The 14904-nt window shown below is 39.5% G+C and overlaps 1 protein-coding gene across 5 annotated transcripts in view; it reads right to left on the bottom strand.

Moving 5' to 3' along the window:
* The window catches only part of DACH2 (dachshund family transcription factor 2), a 243779-nt gene that overhangs the window by 52688 nt on the left and 176187 nt on the right, over positions 1 to 14904 (bottom strand). For all 5 annotated transcript variants that reach the window (XM_050310301.1, XM_050310302.1, XM_050310305.1 and 2 more), the window contains exons 4-5: positions 8167 to 8322; positions 5208 to 5380 (exon numbers count right to left, since the gene is read on the bottom strand). In XM_050310301.1, coding sequence (XP_050166258.1) covers positions 5208 to 5380; positions 8167 to 8322 — 329 coding nt within the window. The remainder of the gene's footprint in view (positions 1 to 5207; positions 5381 to 8166; positions 8323 to 14904) is intronic.

Genomic DNA, 14904 nt, shown 5'->3' with positions numbered 1-14904 from the left:
CCTAGAGGATTTAATGGCATTTCACTGCTGACAAGCAGGTTTGGGAAGTTTGACTGAATCTTGGATATTTTATTCAGACATTTATCTTGATATTTCATATTTAATTGAGGTGCTGCTGCTCTACTCTACAGAGCTCTGCAGTGGCAGGAGAGCTGGAATTCACCCTCACTAATAAAATGGAAAGGAAGGAAAAATCGGGATTCTACTGTTTTTAGGTCTAGATTAGGGTTTTCAAGTATTGTGAAAAAGATTTTGAGTTGATGGCCATGTCAGAAAAACAGAGTTTAAGGGCTGAACTCTACCAAATTCATTGCCAAATCCCCATTCCTATTCTCAAAGTGGACAGCACAGTTACAAACAAATTCTAGAAACCAGGAGGTTTGTCTGGAAGTGTCTGTGAAGCAGGAGCAGCAGACAAGTTAACACAATTCACAATTTCAGTTAGCAAAGAACAGAATTGCTAACACTTATTTTTTAAGTTAATACTAACACGGATTTATTTCCAATTGACCTTAGCTGATACCATTTGCATTCTAATAACAAGTACATTTTTAACAGTATTTGAAAGTTTACAGTCCTTAACTCATGCATTATGGAGAAAAGCAACACATAACTGGAATTTAGGCTTTTTCAAGAAAAAGAATAATCCTGACACAGTGAACACAAGCTGTGCTACACCCAAACTGATGCTGGGCAGAGTGGCCAACAAGAAGCAGGATGATCAGTCACTGTTTCTGGGCTAGAGAAGAGTGGTTTGGTTTGTATTTTGAATCATTTCAGCCTGGAAATGAGCACATACAAACTATGGGTGACTTGTTGGTCTTCTGAGCTACTTATAGTACCTCTGATTGCTGCAGGAACTGGAGATGAACAAGGTAAACAGCTGGTCTAAAAACTAAGATAGGGTCTGTGTGTCTGAAAGCCAGCTGGATCCCATTCATCTTTTGCAGTGTATCGGGAAGTCACTCGCCTAAAATATGCACTTTGTCATTTAAAATGCGAGTTTTTTGCACGGTGTACATAGAGTTGTTTCAGTTCTAGTCAACTGGCAATTATTTTCCCACCGAATTTAAGAAATCGTAAAAACTCTCCTACGTTTACTGATTTTAATACCAGATGTTCACTCACTAATCCCATTACCTTGTGACTACTTCCTATCAATCCATTAATTGCCAGCTGCTCAGCCAAACAGGGAACCGCAGCTAATCAGATGGTGCTGGGAAACAGCCAAACAGGAGCTGCCTTCTTCCCCATTTCTTAAATTAGCAGTCACTGGGACAACCTTCAGCCGGGTATTAAGATCTTACCTTCACATTTTACTTTGAACCTGAAAGCACAACAGTGAGTAAAACTGGAAAGGGTCCCCACTGGGAACTTTGTGCTTCTGCTCCTTCTGTGAATCCTTTCACCCAGTGCTGCTGTGGAATGGAGGAAAGGCACTCCCAGGACTAATGATGATAATGCTGTATCTCATCTACCTCAGAGCTTATATTAGTTATTAAGGACAAATGCAAATGACTAAGCCCGTACTAAAAAGATCTGAGCCAGAACTAAGAGCTAATATGTGCTTGGCCTAACAATTTCCCCTTGCAAACTCTGCAAAAAAAAGAGATGTTTCTTACTGTTGCTTTTTTTTCCACTTGGAAGTTTAAAGTAAGTATTCAATGCTTAAAACCTATCGACGAGGTGTGTGGGTAGTAAGGAGCCAGGTATTCTTGGCACTGCAGGGAGGAGGATATGCCTCCCTCCAAAGGAGGAGATGAGAAGGGCACTTAATACAATTTGAAGGGATCTGAACGTCTCCCAACAGAGCAGTTTCCCTGAATCAGTGAATAAAAGGATACAAATCTGCACACTCCCTTCTCCATCACCTCAATACAGCCACAAAAATTAACCTTGTAAGAAGCAAACAAACCCCTCTGTCTCACTCTAACACATTCCAGTCCCATTTCAGCAATAAGCTGCCAGCAATGAACACGTGCCATGAAAAAGGGCAGAATAAATCTAATAATGAGAAAAATAACGTACATTGTACAGAAGTTTAATTTTATAAATGCTGTAATATTCTGAAAACAATTCATAATGGATTGAATGCACAGAGAGATGTGAAATTAAAGATGTTACAAATTCTGTAATGGGAAGTGTTTCTATTCTGAGAAGAATTGTTTCAGAGTATTCTGAGATGGCCACATTTTTCTGGCTGTCAGGTAAATGTTATGAATGTGAGTTGTACAGCACACAGAAAATAGCACCTCTCAGCAATAATTACACAGCCCATCTGTATTCTCTTTAGGGAATTTAAAATCATGTCATATACATCCTTTACAAATGCCTAAACAATCCCACAAAATCAGGAGAAAAACAGAACTCAAAGAGAAAGAGACTCAAAAATCTCTACTGCTTGTCTAGATCCCACTCTACTATTATTGTTTTTTTCTATCAGACTTGTTTCTAAGATACACTGGGGTCAAATTCTGAAAGAATTCTTAAATTTTAAAAGAAATTCTTTATTTTGTGGAGGTTTTTTTGAAACAAAGCATCTCAATTGCATTTATTTTATTTTTTTCCTCTGGGTTTTCCAGCTGCATTCAACAAAAGTGCCATTTACTCCTAACTGGGACCTGGATAAGAGCAGAAAGAGTAAGAGAGAAGTAGGAATACAGCAAGCATGAAGGGCTGACAAGAGAAGAAAAATGGACAGCAGGAAACCAATTTTCAGAACTACTCCTACTCGGGAGCAGCACATCCCTCAGCAGCTCCAAAGAGGCTGCTGGCCAGAAGGGAAGGGAGAGAGCACAAGGAGAGCTGGAGGAGGGTGAGATGTGAGCAAGAGGAGCAGGGAATGTCCAAAATATGTGGGGTGAATAGAACAAAAAGCAAGGAAAAAATGTGGAAAAAAGAGTAAAAGAGTCTCAAATCCCTGGGCTAAAATTTTGCCTCATTACTCTGAGTATTCTTTTTGTATCTACCACAAAAGGGAGCAGCTTAAAGGCCCTTGGGTTGGGTTTGGTACCCTCAATTCCAAGCCCAGTCAAGCCAGAGTTATCTCCCACCAGCCTGTCTCCAAGGACAGCTGGGAAAGTGGCCTTTCTGTCAAGGTTCCTCTGAACTTTGCTTCTGAAGACTCGAAAATAATGTTATTCTGAGTTTCTGGGAACAAAATTACTGGATGACAGTAAACTGCTACATTTATTCATAGAATCACAGAATGGTTTGGATTGGAAAGGACCTTAAAGATCACCGAGTTCCAACCCTCTGCCATGGGCAGCGATGCCACTCACTGCATCAGGTTGCTCAGAGCCCCATCCGACCTGCCCTTGAACACCCAATACTCTCCTGAGCCTGCACCATGGCTTAAACACAGTTCAGCAAAGTTCCAGCCCAGACTGGTCCCCATTTGACACCTGAGCCAGTAAATGGATTGCAGAGCTGAAGAACAGCTCTGGAAAAACCAGAACTAAGAGAACAGCAGGCACAAGAGGCAGAGGAGAGAGGGTGGGGAAGTCAATATTACTGTGAGATTTTGCTTCTGCCATCTGAGACTCTCAATTCCACAGATTTTTCTGAGTCAAGTTTCAAACAAAGCAAACTCCTTCTGATGCACAGTAAATCCTTGAAAGACTGGATTTATCACAGAGACACTGCCAGCACTGCAGCCACAGTGCTGCTGGTGGGTGCTGCTGTAATCACATCACATCATATAATAGATGGCTAAGAAGGTTTTGTGAGCCTGGCCATTGTGCCTCCCTAATTTATAGTGTTCCTGTCAGGAAGAAATCAAGTTTCATAGTTATGACATTTCTTTCTGGAGCACTAAATGTTAACTTTGCTGATCATGCATATCCTGGTAGAACAGCTTATTTCTAAATGGCAAACGTGATATAAAAAGCATAATGACTTCATTCAAAACCTTTATAAAGCAGCTGATTCTCACACCTATAGAAAACAGGCCAAGTGGTATTTTAGTCATCAGAGTGTGGAAACAGATACACACTCAATATATTCAATTCTTTTCTCCCATTTTAAGTAACAACATGATACTGGGTCTGAAAACTAGTCATTTTTTGTACTTATTAAATGCACTTATATAATATCCTGTAATAAAGTAATATCACTGACAGCAGCAGCAGCAATGCTTTTCTTTTACATGTTTCATTTTGTACAAGGATCTCATGTTAACTGACATCATTCAGTGCTGGATGACTGCACGTAAGGGAAGGAAAGGACAAAAGGAGCCTCACACTCCGTAATGAAATTCATCTACAGATTCAGCACTCAGAACAAACAAGAAAAAGATGCAGCATCACTTGACAGGTGAGAGTAACACAGCAATGGATCCACACTCCACCTCTGGCACGTCACCTACTGGTGTATTTTCCTCTACAACATGGAGAGGAAATAATTCCCACCAGAGTGCTGGCCAAACCTAATGTTCCTGTGGAGATATTGTGTATCCTCTAGTGCAGGTGTTGGGCAAAAATAGATGTAAATGAGAAACTCACATCAGCAAGGGCCTGCAAAATACCACCCTGACACCAAACTGCTTGCAAAACCTGTAGTTTAAGTTACAAAGAACTGGTATTGTTTACAAATACAGATTTAATCTTCATTGTGACATAGTGATAGCATTTAAAATGTAATCAAAGCTTCTGGAGTCTACTTGCTGCTACAAATATTCCACTGCTGCATTTCAGTTACGGTTTTCTCATGAGGTCTCTGAACAGGTAAAGACAAGGTTACAGAGTGAAATGAACAGAAACTCAACTAATTTCTAACACTTCAGCGACCTGCATTAACTAATGGACAGCTGACCATCAGAGACAGTATGTTTTCCCTCTCCAGTGAACAACTGTGCAGACACATGGATGATAAGAAGTATAACATTAACTTTGATTTTAAACAACATTTCAGAATAGTTTTTGAGCTTTCACAGATGCAGCACAGATCTTCCTCTCGCCTCCAGAGAATGTTAGTATCCATTTTTAATTACATTACAGATTTACTGATAGATCAGAGCAGCTGAACTTCTTGGCTGTTGTGATGGGCATTTCCTCAGCCTGAGGCACTCCCAGGAGCAGCACACCAGGTGAGCTGGAGGCAGCATAAACTCACTGTCTCTTCATTATAATCCATGAGAAAATCACCGTAAATGCTTTTGTAAGCCACAAAGAGCTGATTTTTTTTTTTTTTTAATAAGTCTGACTTACCTTTATGACAGAGGCCCCTGCCCTGGAGAGGGGGCTGTGCATCTGTGCAGCTGCTGCCATGTTGGCGATGGTGTTGAGGTGGTTCATCTGGTTCATGGCCATGGCCACGGAGGCGGGGGGGAGGCTGACGGGGAGCAGGGGGTGCGGCATCATCATGAACGGCAGGTCTATCCCTGGAAAACACCACGGGCAGCTCTGGTGTCAGTCACTCCTGTCACACCCCACCACCCCCATTTTCGCAGCCCACGTTGCACTGGAACGCTGACTGGTCAAACTCAGCGTCATTTTGTGTTTGTGATTTTGGTGTTTCATAGGGAATGGTTGTCTTTGCGTTCCAGGAAAGGCTGGTTTGTATTGGGGAAAGAAAGTACCTTTGTATTGGGGAAGTAATATTTAAATAAATATGGAACAGTGCACAAGTTAAGTGAACTCTTTGTTAAGTGAAATAAAGACTAAACCCCCACAGAAACATAAAATTTGCATGTTTTCCAATACATCAGATGAGTATTTATTAATAATTTTATCTGATCAGACACCCCTACCAAGTCCTCTTACTATTATCAGTTCACACACAGCAATCTGAGACCAGATTGCTATATTAGGCCTATTATTGAATCCAGGAAGGTGTGGGTTGGACTACAGACACTACTGAATTGTGCAGAAGGTCTGTGATCTGGAACATGTAATGAAAGGTTAAATTTGTTGCCAGAGGTTTTAATTTTCAAGATGTCACTTTAAATTGTCTTCTGCTATGGTTATAAACCAATTTAAGAAGGTATGAAATTCATTTGGACCAACTTGGAGATCTTGACATTGCCAAAAAGGTGAAGTTACTGCTAGCAAGAATTGGATTCTCATACTTCATTAATATCCATTTCAGCATGTGTATTACTTCTTGTATTTAGTAATGACAGCAATGGAAAGCAAGACCAAGACACCAATTCACTGAAAAAATGCTTCAGGTTATTGTGCTTCACGAGTTCTTCAGAGGGACCACTTTAACATAGCTACTTTTGGGCATCTAAAATTATTTTTTCAGCATAAAAATAGGGCTTATTTTGCTGGACAAAACACGCTATCATATTTCTAAATGAAATTTAGATTAGAAATTCTCATTTAAAAATTCAGGGAGGAGTATTAAATAACACAAACATATAGCTGATTATAACCATATACTATTCACACTAATCGCTGCTAAATGGATTTTAACTTTTGGCTCTATCATAACTATTTGAAATGGGAAGTCCAATCCTCATTTTGGTGTATGACAGAACCAACAATAAAAACTACCACTGACTGACATAGCTTATGTTATTCCAATCTAATTTGGCTACAGTGGTATAAAAACACCACAGTGCCCACCAGGAAAGGCAGAACTGCAACATTCTGAGCTCCCACACTATTTCTGTTTAACATGAGCATATCATGATCAACAACTGTGATGTCTAATGATTCACTATATATTTTATATGATGATCCAGGCCAATATTAATTATGATAGGCAATAAGCAAAGCCCACATCCATCTCCCTTCCCTTCAAACCACACTGACAGTGTCTGCATCCATAAGCCTTTGTTCCCCTGCAGATCTCCCTTAACAGCCCAATAATCTTCCCTCATCCTCTATAGAGTTCCAAAACTCCCAGACACCATCTGGCCACATTGAGTTGTATGTCTACTTAAAGTCCAATTGACATGCAAACTAAATGCAAACTACAAACAGAATTTAACAGCACATCACCAGTTTTAAGACACAATCCGTCAAACATTTCAGAGGACTATGAGGAAAATACATCCTGCACTTGCAAATCATTGGGCATAATGTCTGACATTCAATAAAGCCTTTAATAGCCTATAGACAACTGCCTACTACAAAATACCTACTGGAAAACACCCTTAGGAGCAAAGAACAAAGTATGTCTGTATGTAAAACATATACAGGTATTGAATTATGCAAGAATGTAAAATGAAAGGATAAACTACAGTGAATTTGAGTCCTATGACCTGGTGATTTTTAGCTACGGACTCTTAATCCAAAATGCTTGGGTCCACACATGCACAAAGCAGGTTCTTCTTATAGGAGTCATTCCAATAACTCTGATTTGTTCATGCCTGGGGCCCGACAGAGGCAGCAAGGAACTAACTGCTCCTAAAATTGTGTAAGGAGTCAGAAATCTCACCAATCCACTAAAACTAACACCAAAAATAAACTTTGATAACTGTGAGGATGAAAAGCTTAAACAAGTAACAAGAGTTCAGAACTAATGAGCTTTTCATTCTTCATCCATCATCAACAGTTAGAATTAACTTTATTTCTCAATAACTTTTAAAATGTTAATCCTGAACATCTTTCCTTGAATATATTTCCCCTTCCTTTTCTTTCCTCCTTGGGTGCAAAGAAAGGGAACTGCTGACTTCCCACCTGCTTCCTTCCTAAGGGAAAGAAAAGAGATGCCTTTAAAGAGAGCTCTAAGTTTCAAATTCAAACTGTGTCATTTCATTCCAGTTGTTTTGGGTGGCTGAGTTCAGTGGATGACCTTGCCCACACCTGGCAGGTGGCAAGGCAAAAGAAGGCAGAGGGATTGCTCCTGTTCACTTTTAACTGGCCATTTTGCATTTATTTCTTGCTCTCATATTTGTATTTTGTGGTCAACATTTTCATCTGGAAGGGAATTTTCTCACATAGCTAAAGTTGTAAGCAACTTTATGATTATTTTTCCCTTCAGTCAAGGCCATGGAAATGTCAATTAAACAGTCCCAAACCCAGCACTGAGTGACCATTCCAAGAGGGTGGCTTGGACATGAGGCACAAGTGCAGCAGACGATGGAAGGACTGACCCTCCTGTTGCTCCAGTGTCTCCCACCACTTCCCCACCTCCACCAGGCTGGGAAGGAAGGCAAGCCCAGCCCCCAGCAGGGTTCCAGGTACTCTCTTTTCGCAGTAAGAGCCCAGTACATACTGTTGGTGAGCAGGTGGTTCTGCTGGAGAGGACTGAGCGGGTGTGCACTTCCAAGGCTCGACTGCCCTGACAGTGTGGGATGGCCAATGCTGTGCTGGGATCCCGTCGTAATGGGAGACTGGAGCTTCTCTTTATCCCAGGAGGATTCACTCCCACCTGTAAAACAGGGCAAACCAAACCATGAATGGCATACACTGTTATTTAGAGACATTCTTCTGGGTTAGCAACGGGCTAATACTCTTTACCATAGCGCAGGCACAGCATCTGAAACCTACACCTGAATTTCCTGAAAATAAATTAATAAATATGCATCAGTCAAAAAAGAGGATTGGAAACTTTGAGCAACACCTACCTTCATAACACTAGCTTCTGGGAACAGGGAAAGCTAAATGTTTAAGGATGAAATCATGCAAGCAAACATCACTCATGATTAAGGAAATAGAAATGGAACATCTGAGACACTAAATCATGATCTCCTGCTATCACAGGACATGAGGCCACCCAGATTCTGCCATGTCAACCCCTGGGCTCCTCAGGTCTCTCACCACTGTCAGTCTTACTAGTCCATTCTCTCCCTCCAGTTCTCACCAGCATTCCAGCTGAAACTCATCCCTGAAGAGCTCACAACTTATCCTTCTACTGTTTCACCTCTGAGCTTCAAAAGCTTCCCCTCCACTGCTGGGTTTGACTCTGGGGATGTCCTGAGTGAAAGAGCTTCTTCTGACTTTGCTGGGTCTAATGAGCCAGGCATGGACTGAGCTTGGACATCATCAATACTCAGGAATTTAAATTCAGGAGTCCAATATTTATTATGCATAGTAATTACTGTCTAAACCGAAAACAGTCTAGAAAAGTAAGCACTTGTGGTCTAGAATCTCTGTTTGGTCTTCCAAAGAAGCAATTTTACAGACTGTAGTTTTTTTTCAATAGTACACTTCCACACTTGAATAACAAATTCCTTTTACACAGCTGTTAACTAGACCATGTTAGTGAATTCTAAAATACATCTGGTCCCTGACACAAGCCACCAAAAAAAGGCTAGATTGAACATTTCTAAAGGAAAAAAAGGAATTTTAAGTCCACTCCCTTGCCGAGTACCCCCCACATTCTCAACTAAATTACAGATTGTTGCAAAAACATGTAACTGCTGTATTGACTGTGTTACTTTCATATTCAATTAAAATGTGGTGGTTTTTTTTTTGCTTGCTGCCTCTATCTGCTGCACCCCAGTAATTTATTTACTTATTCTAATTGAGATTCTTGTTCATGACTTCAAAACAGAGAAAGTCCATTCTTTTATGACAATACTTGGCTAATAAGCATGATTAATACTGCTAAATGCAAAAGTTTGAAAGATCAGTGATTGAGAAAAAAGGAAAACACTCCATCATTTTATCACAATGTCCAAGTATGAATTACCTTCCTCTAAAAGAGCTGTAATTTGCAAAATGGTAATACATTGACAAAGAAAGACACACTAAATTATGCCATGTGATACAATATAACATGGCCTAGTGCAGCAATTAAAAGAACTACCACAGTTAAGGCTGCGTCAGCATCTTTGCTATTTAATATACTGTATAGCAGCTCCTTCAAATAACATTTGACTGCTACTTAGTACAGAAGTTGTTCATTTTCACTATTGTTAAACACGGGTGGTATTATTCGGTAAAGTATTTCTCAAATTAAATGTGTAATTTATAAAGGAGTTTCTGTGGAAATGTTGAGCCTTTGATTTTACCAAATGAGTTTCATTTTTCTCCATGTGCTTTTCCAGCAAATTTATCATTTACACTTTCTTCTTCCTCAAAAAACATGACATGTACCTCAGCATGAATTTTTTGTACCTGAAACTTCATGTATCAGGGCAGTGGCAAAAAAACTGGGCCCAGGAATTTATCAGAAATTTCTGAATGAAAACTAAAAACAAAAAATGAAAACTAAAACCTGCACTCTTCATCTAAAAGTCTCCCTCACCTCTCAGTTCTGCTCCAGACTTCCCATCCCAGCACAGACAGTCTAAACTCAGCTCATTTACTTATTTTTGGAAGTTTCTCTTGTCTTTCAGAGCCTCGTGCCCCTACCCTGGGCTGTGTCAGAGCCCCACCAGCTTTCTCAGCCCAGCTCTACAAGCGCTGCACGTTCCGTAGGAAAACACCTCTATTCCTGTTGTACAGATGGAGAACTGCATGGGAAGAACAGTGACTTGCCTAAGGAAACACAGGAAACCTGCAATGGAACGGGAAACTGAATTTAAATCAGTGCAGTCCAAATCACTGGAACCAGTTTTACTTACAGATGGAGACAATAATAACTTTTTTCCCCTGCAAATTCCACTTGTAAATCTGCTCCAGTGTTCAGTGCCAGTAACAGAGGAATAGATTGCAATACACTTATCTCTCCAGACCACTCCTGTATTCTTATGTTCCCTATCATTTCTCCTTAGAGAAAGAAAAAAATACAGCTGAGTGTACGAGGTATAATAAAAGTGGATGTTAAATGAAATGTATCCTGTAGCCTGCAGCACCCCACAGATAACAGCTTCATCTGGACTGCAGTTACTGTGGAGTAGCAAGTCTCTCGAAAAGAAAATAATAATTAGAACTTCTTCTTACCTAGAACTGTTCAGTTGTGAAGTGCAGTGATTGGCTCCAAGGGGGAAAGTAGAGATGCAGAATTACAAAGCCAGCTCCCCCTTTCCTGGACCACCAATGGGAAAACTAAACTGGAGGAGAAGTCAGGGCTCACAGGTCCTAATCCTGTGCCCTGTATCACAGACACCTCCAGTTCATGCCACCTGCAGTCCCTTTGCACAGCTAAAGAGTAACTATTTTACAAGAAAATTTGCATTCTTCCCTTCAGGATTAATTCCCATAGAGTAAGATTATACACAAATTAATAGCAAGGCAGAACTAGATTCACAGCATAAACCAAATATGTGAAATCCAAACCTGTGGTGATATACTCAGCCCTTTAACTGTCATGCAATGTTAAAAAAAGTATTTATTTTTGAGCATACAATTTTCTTACTTAGTAACACAGTTGTCAGCATGTTAGATCAGCAAATACATATCTGACATATATAGATATCAATGCGTATTTTCAACTTCTCTGTTACCATAACAATTAGAAGTGAATACACCCATAAAAAGTAATTCCTTAATACTTTATATTCAGGTTTAACCACAATTTTTCAGATTTCTGTTGCTTGCCATTCTTTGTCCAAATAGGTGCCATCCATAAGGCAAGGATGTCACATTTTAATTCTCCATCCTGTCTTTGGTATGATGAGTTTACAGGAGAAACTAAAAATGAAACTTTGGGATATGAATCACACCACACACCCCAGAAAAGTAATTCTTTTTTTTTTTTCTTTTTTTTTTTTTTTTGACTCATCATATTCAAAAAGTTTGGTCTTTGGAGAAATTTGTATTAGGGAAAAATAATTTCTTTGTCCATACTAAGCCAGTGAAGGCTCTCATTCTTTTTAATAGAGCAGATAAGGAGTCTAAAATTAAACAATGATCCACACTATATAGTGAGATGTATTTCAAGTAATGTATATATGAAACAACAGGGGAAAAATTACATGAAAGTAAAGCAAACATACAACACTAAGGAAAACGAGACAACAGGAAGCAGCATTGGGACTTAACTCTTTTATATGAAGGGAAATACAGCTTTTTATTTATTTTACATGAGACAGAATGTTTCATTTTAAAATATTAGTAACTTGATTCCTAAGTGTCATAGGAATATTATCAGAGCACTCAGAAGTCTGTTGATTTGTCAAAGTGCCAATACATCATTTATACACTTTACCAAAAGCTTTACATTTAACTCTCCTACCCACTCCCCACACGACCTTCCCTCCAACAGATAAAACTAAAGGACAAAAAGGTAATTTTTCCTTATCTTGTTTGCATTCTAGTCGATCTTGTCCCAGAACAGATTGTACTCAGCATTAAAAACAGGCAAGAGAGACAAGAACCTCCATCTTCCAGAGCTCCTGGAGCTTGTCAGGTTCAAGTAGAGATCGTGGTTTCCTTACCAGAGACAGGATAAAGTGGGAAAAAAATGTCTGGCCTGCTTCAACCACCCAGCTCAGACCACGCAGCAAATGTGGGATGCACAGCTCTGCTTTCACATTTCCAGCTAAATGCACAATATGGATTAAAAGAAAGGGCTGATTGTCTGCACTTTACATGGAAATGTGCATGTTTCAGAGGGCACACATAAAGATGGACTCTACATGGATTTGCTGAGAGTTACTTATGATATACTTACTATACTTAATAATTAAAAGTCTGATATTTACCAGTCTTAAAAGGTTATTTATCAGTGCATGAATTGCATACATGTTCAACCAAGCAAAAGCAGAACTGATGCAACAACCCCGGTCAATTCTCCAGCAAACGTTCCCTCAGTGCCACCATACAGCCAAATTCTGCCTAATTGGCAAATTCAGGTGAGTTCAGGAGTTAAATTACAGGTACCATGAACAGAGAGGGAAGGTCAGCCCAAGCAATCCATACACGTGCTGTGGGTGACACACAGACCCACTGCACTGATTCACAGTCATGGCCATGTCTACAAAGTGCCTCTGTTTAAGTTTCATTTTGTTTAGTTGAAGGAAATGCAAGTGATAAGCTCAGCTCCAGTTTTCTGAAAATGCTGCTACTTGCCCATCTTTGATTTTAGCAATTTTATAAAATAACTCTTAAGGCCACAAGTCTTCCAGCAACAAACCACCCTGTGCATTTCTGTTCTTCCAAACAAAACCCAAAAATCTTTTTTTTTTTTTTTTTTTTTTTTTTTGGTGAAGATATATTTAATTAGTTTCTTGGTTTTAGGTATTGAAAGATCTCCAGAAAGTAATCCAAGTTCAATTCGGTGACAGTTTCTTTTCATTTGGTTTCAAATTCATTTTATCAGCCTTAAAACTGTCTGGTTGAGCTAAATGAAATCCCCTCTGTCAGAGGCACCTCCAAATTGCACAACCACGCTGTTTCAATCTATGTCTGTCATTTTATTTTTTTGTTGTGATTTATTTCTGAAAAATTGAACTCCAATGGTGAAAAGCAATGCCATCTCCACCGGCCAATTTTATTCTAAAATTGTTTTTAAACACATTTTTCATCCTGTTGGGCATACTAAGCATAACATCAGCTACAAAGAAAAAAGTATTCAGTGCATTGCTATTTCAGCACTGCTAATTCCAAAGTGTTTTGCACCTCTGACTTCTTATATAAATGTCCAGCATACATAAGGCCTTTGAAATTTTTTGGCTTACCTAGAACCCCATTACTCCCAAAACAACACAGGTCTGTGTTTGCCAGCACTTTCAGCCCCTGTGTTTGCAGGTGCCCCAGACTATTTGCTTTCACCAAAGTCCCAATCTCACTTCAATATTGGGCAAAACTGTAATTTTTTTGGTCTACACAGAAGATCCTCTGCAAAAACATTTTGGGCTGCAACTTTCTGTCAGCTCCTCCCATCGACAAAATCGGGTAGAAAACAATTTCTGACATATGTCATAAACTGAGCAAGGTCAGCAAGAGACCACCCAGGTCACATTCCTGGTCAGTTGTCACTTTCCTGTCAGAAAACCATAAAACTGTTCTGGGTCAGGATTATGACCCGTTCAACCCCAAATTCTGAGTCTCCTGTTGGCAGCTGATGATGTTTACGGAGGCCACGCAACCGTGGACACTTTGTGTGGTCCCTTATTACCCTCAAACTCTTTAACTTTAAAAGGGAATGAGATTTTTAATCAGTCCCCAAAATCATGACACCCATCTGAAAATCTACATGGCAGATCTGCAATGCTTTTAGAGCTTTTATCCATGGATTTGCTTAGCTGTGTGCATTTGGCTACATCAACTTCTGGACTGTGCCCTACAAGAGAGACATGAAAGTGTGTAGGGTAAGATATTAAAACTCAAGAAATCCAGTGATGGCTTTACTGGGCTACTTCCAAAAACTTATCAAGTGGTTCAGCAGATGTAATTACTGCTTAGCCCTGCCAAAGCTTTGAAATGTGCCCATTAATTCAGCAATTCCCAATCTGTCCATCAGTCAGTCATACTTAAAAAATATGTCTGTCAGGACTTAGGTGAAGTAATCTGTTGATAATTACACAATAAGAAGGCATCTGAAATCTGAATATAATTTCTAAACTTTTTGAAAAGTCTTAATGACAGCAAAATCAAAGTTTATTTCACAGCAAACAGGACACTGAAGATAACTGGGAATATGTCAGAATATTTGATGCCAATTTAATTAAGAACAATTAATTCCAGGAAGCTACTTTTTGAGAAGATAAAAGCAGAGACGAAATATTTATTTAGGAACCTAATCATCCCTCTTCAACCATCAACTGCTTCTTTTAAAATGAGCAGAGACAAAGAAACAAGAAGGTGGTAAATGCAACGTGTTCTGACTTTCCCACATGATGACTGATGATCATGGTGCTAAAGCACAATACCAGAAAAGTCTCCTTATTGCCATTAATGTGCAGGGAAAAGAAAGAAAATGCAATGTGATTTAAGGGACTGGTTTGCTAAAACTGCAAACTCCTCCAAGAATCTTCAGTTAAAACACCAAACACATCTCAGTGGTTCAGCTGATTCAACTTATTCCACCACTGCACCCCACCAAAGTCACATTTAGCATTTCTGTCTACAGAAAGTTAGACACAAACTGTTATAAGAATTGTCATTAAAGCGCACTGATGTT

The sequence above is a fragment of the Myiozetetes cayanensis genome, unplaced genomic scaffold (genome assembly GCF_022539395.1).
Source record: "Myiozetetes cayanensis isolate MyiCay16 unplaced genomic scaffold, myiCay2020 scf15, whole genome shotgun sequence".
NCBI lineage: Eukaryota > Metazoa > Chordata > Aves > Passeriformes > Tyrannidae > Myiozetetes > Myiozetetes cayanensis.
The sequence above is the reverse complement of the archived record's forward strand: the minus strand, read 5'-3'. Positions and strand labels throughout refer to the sequence as shown.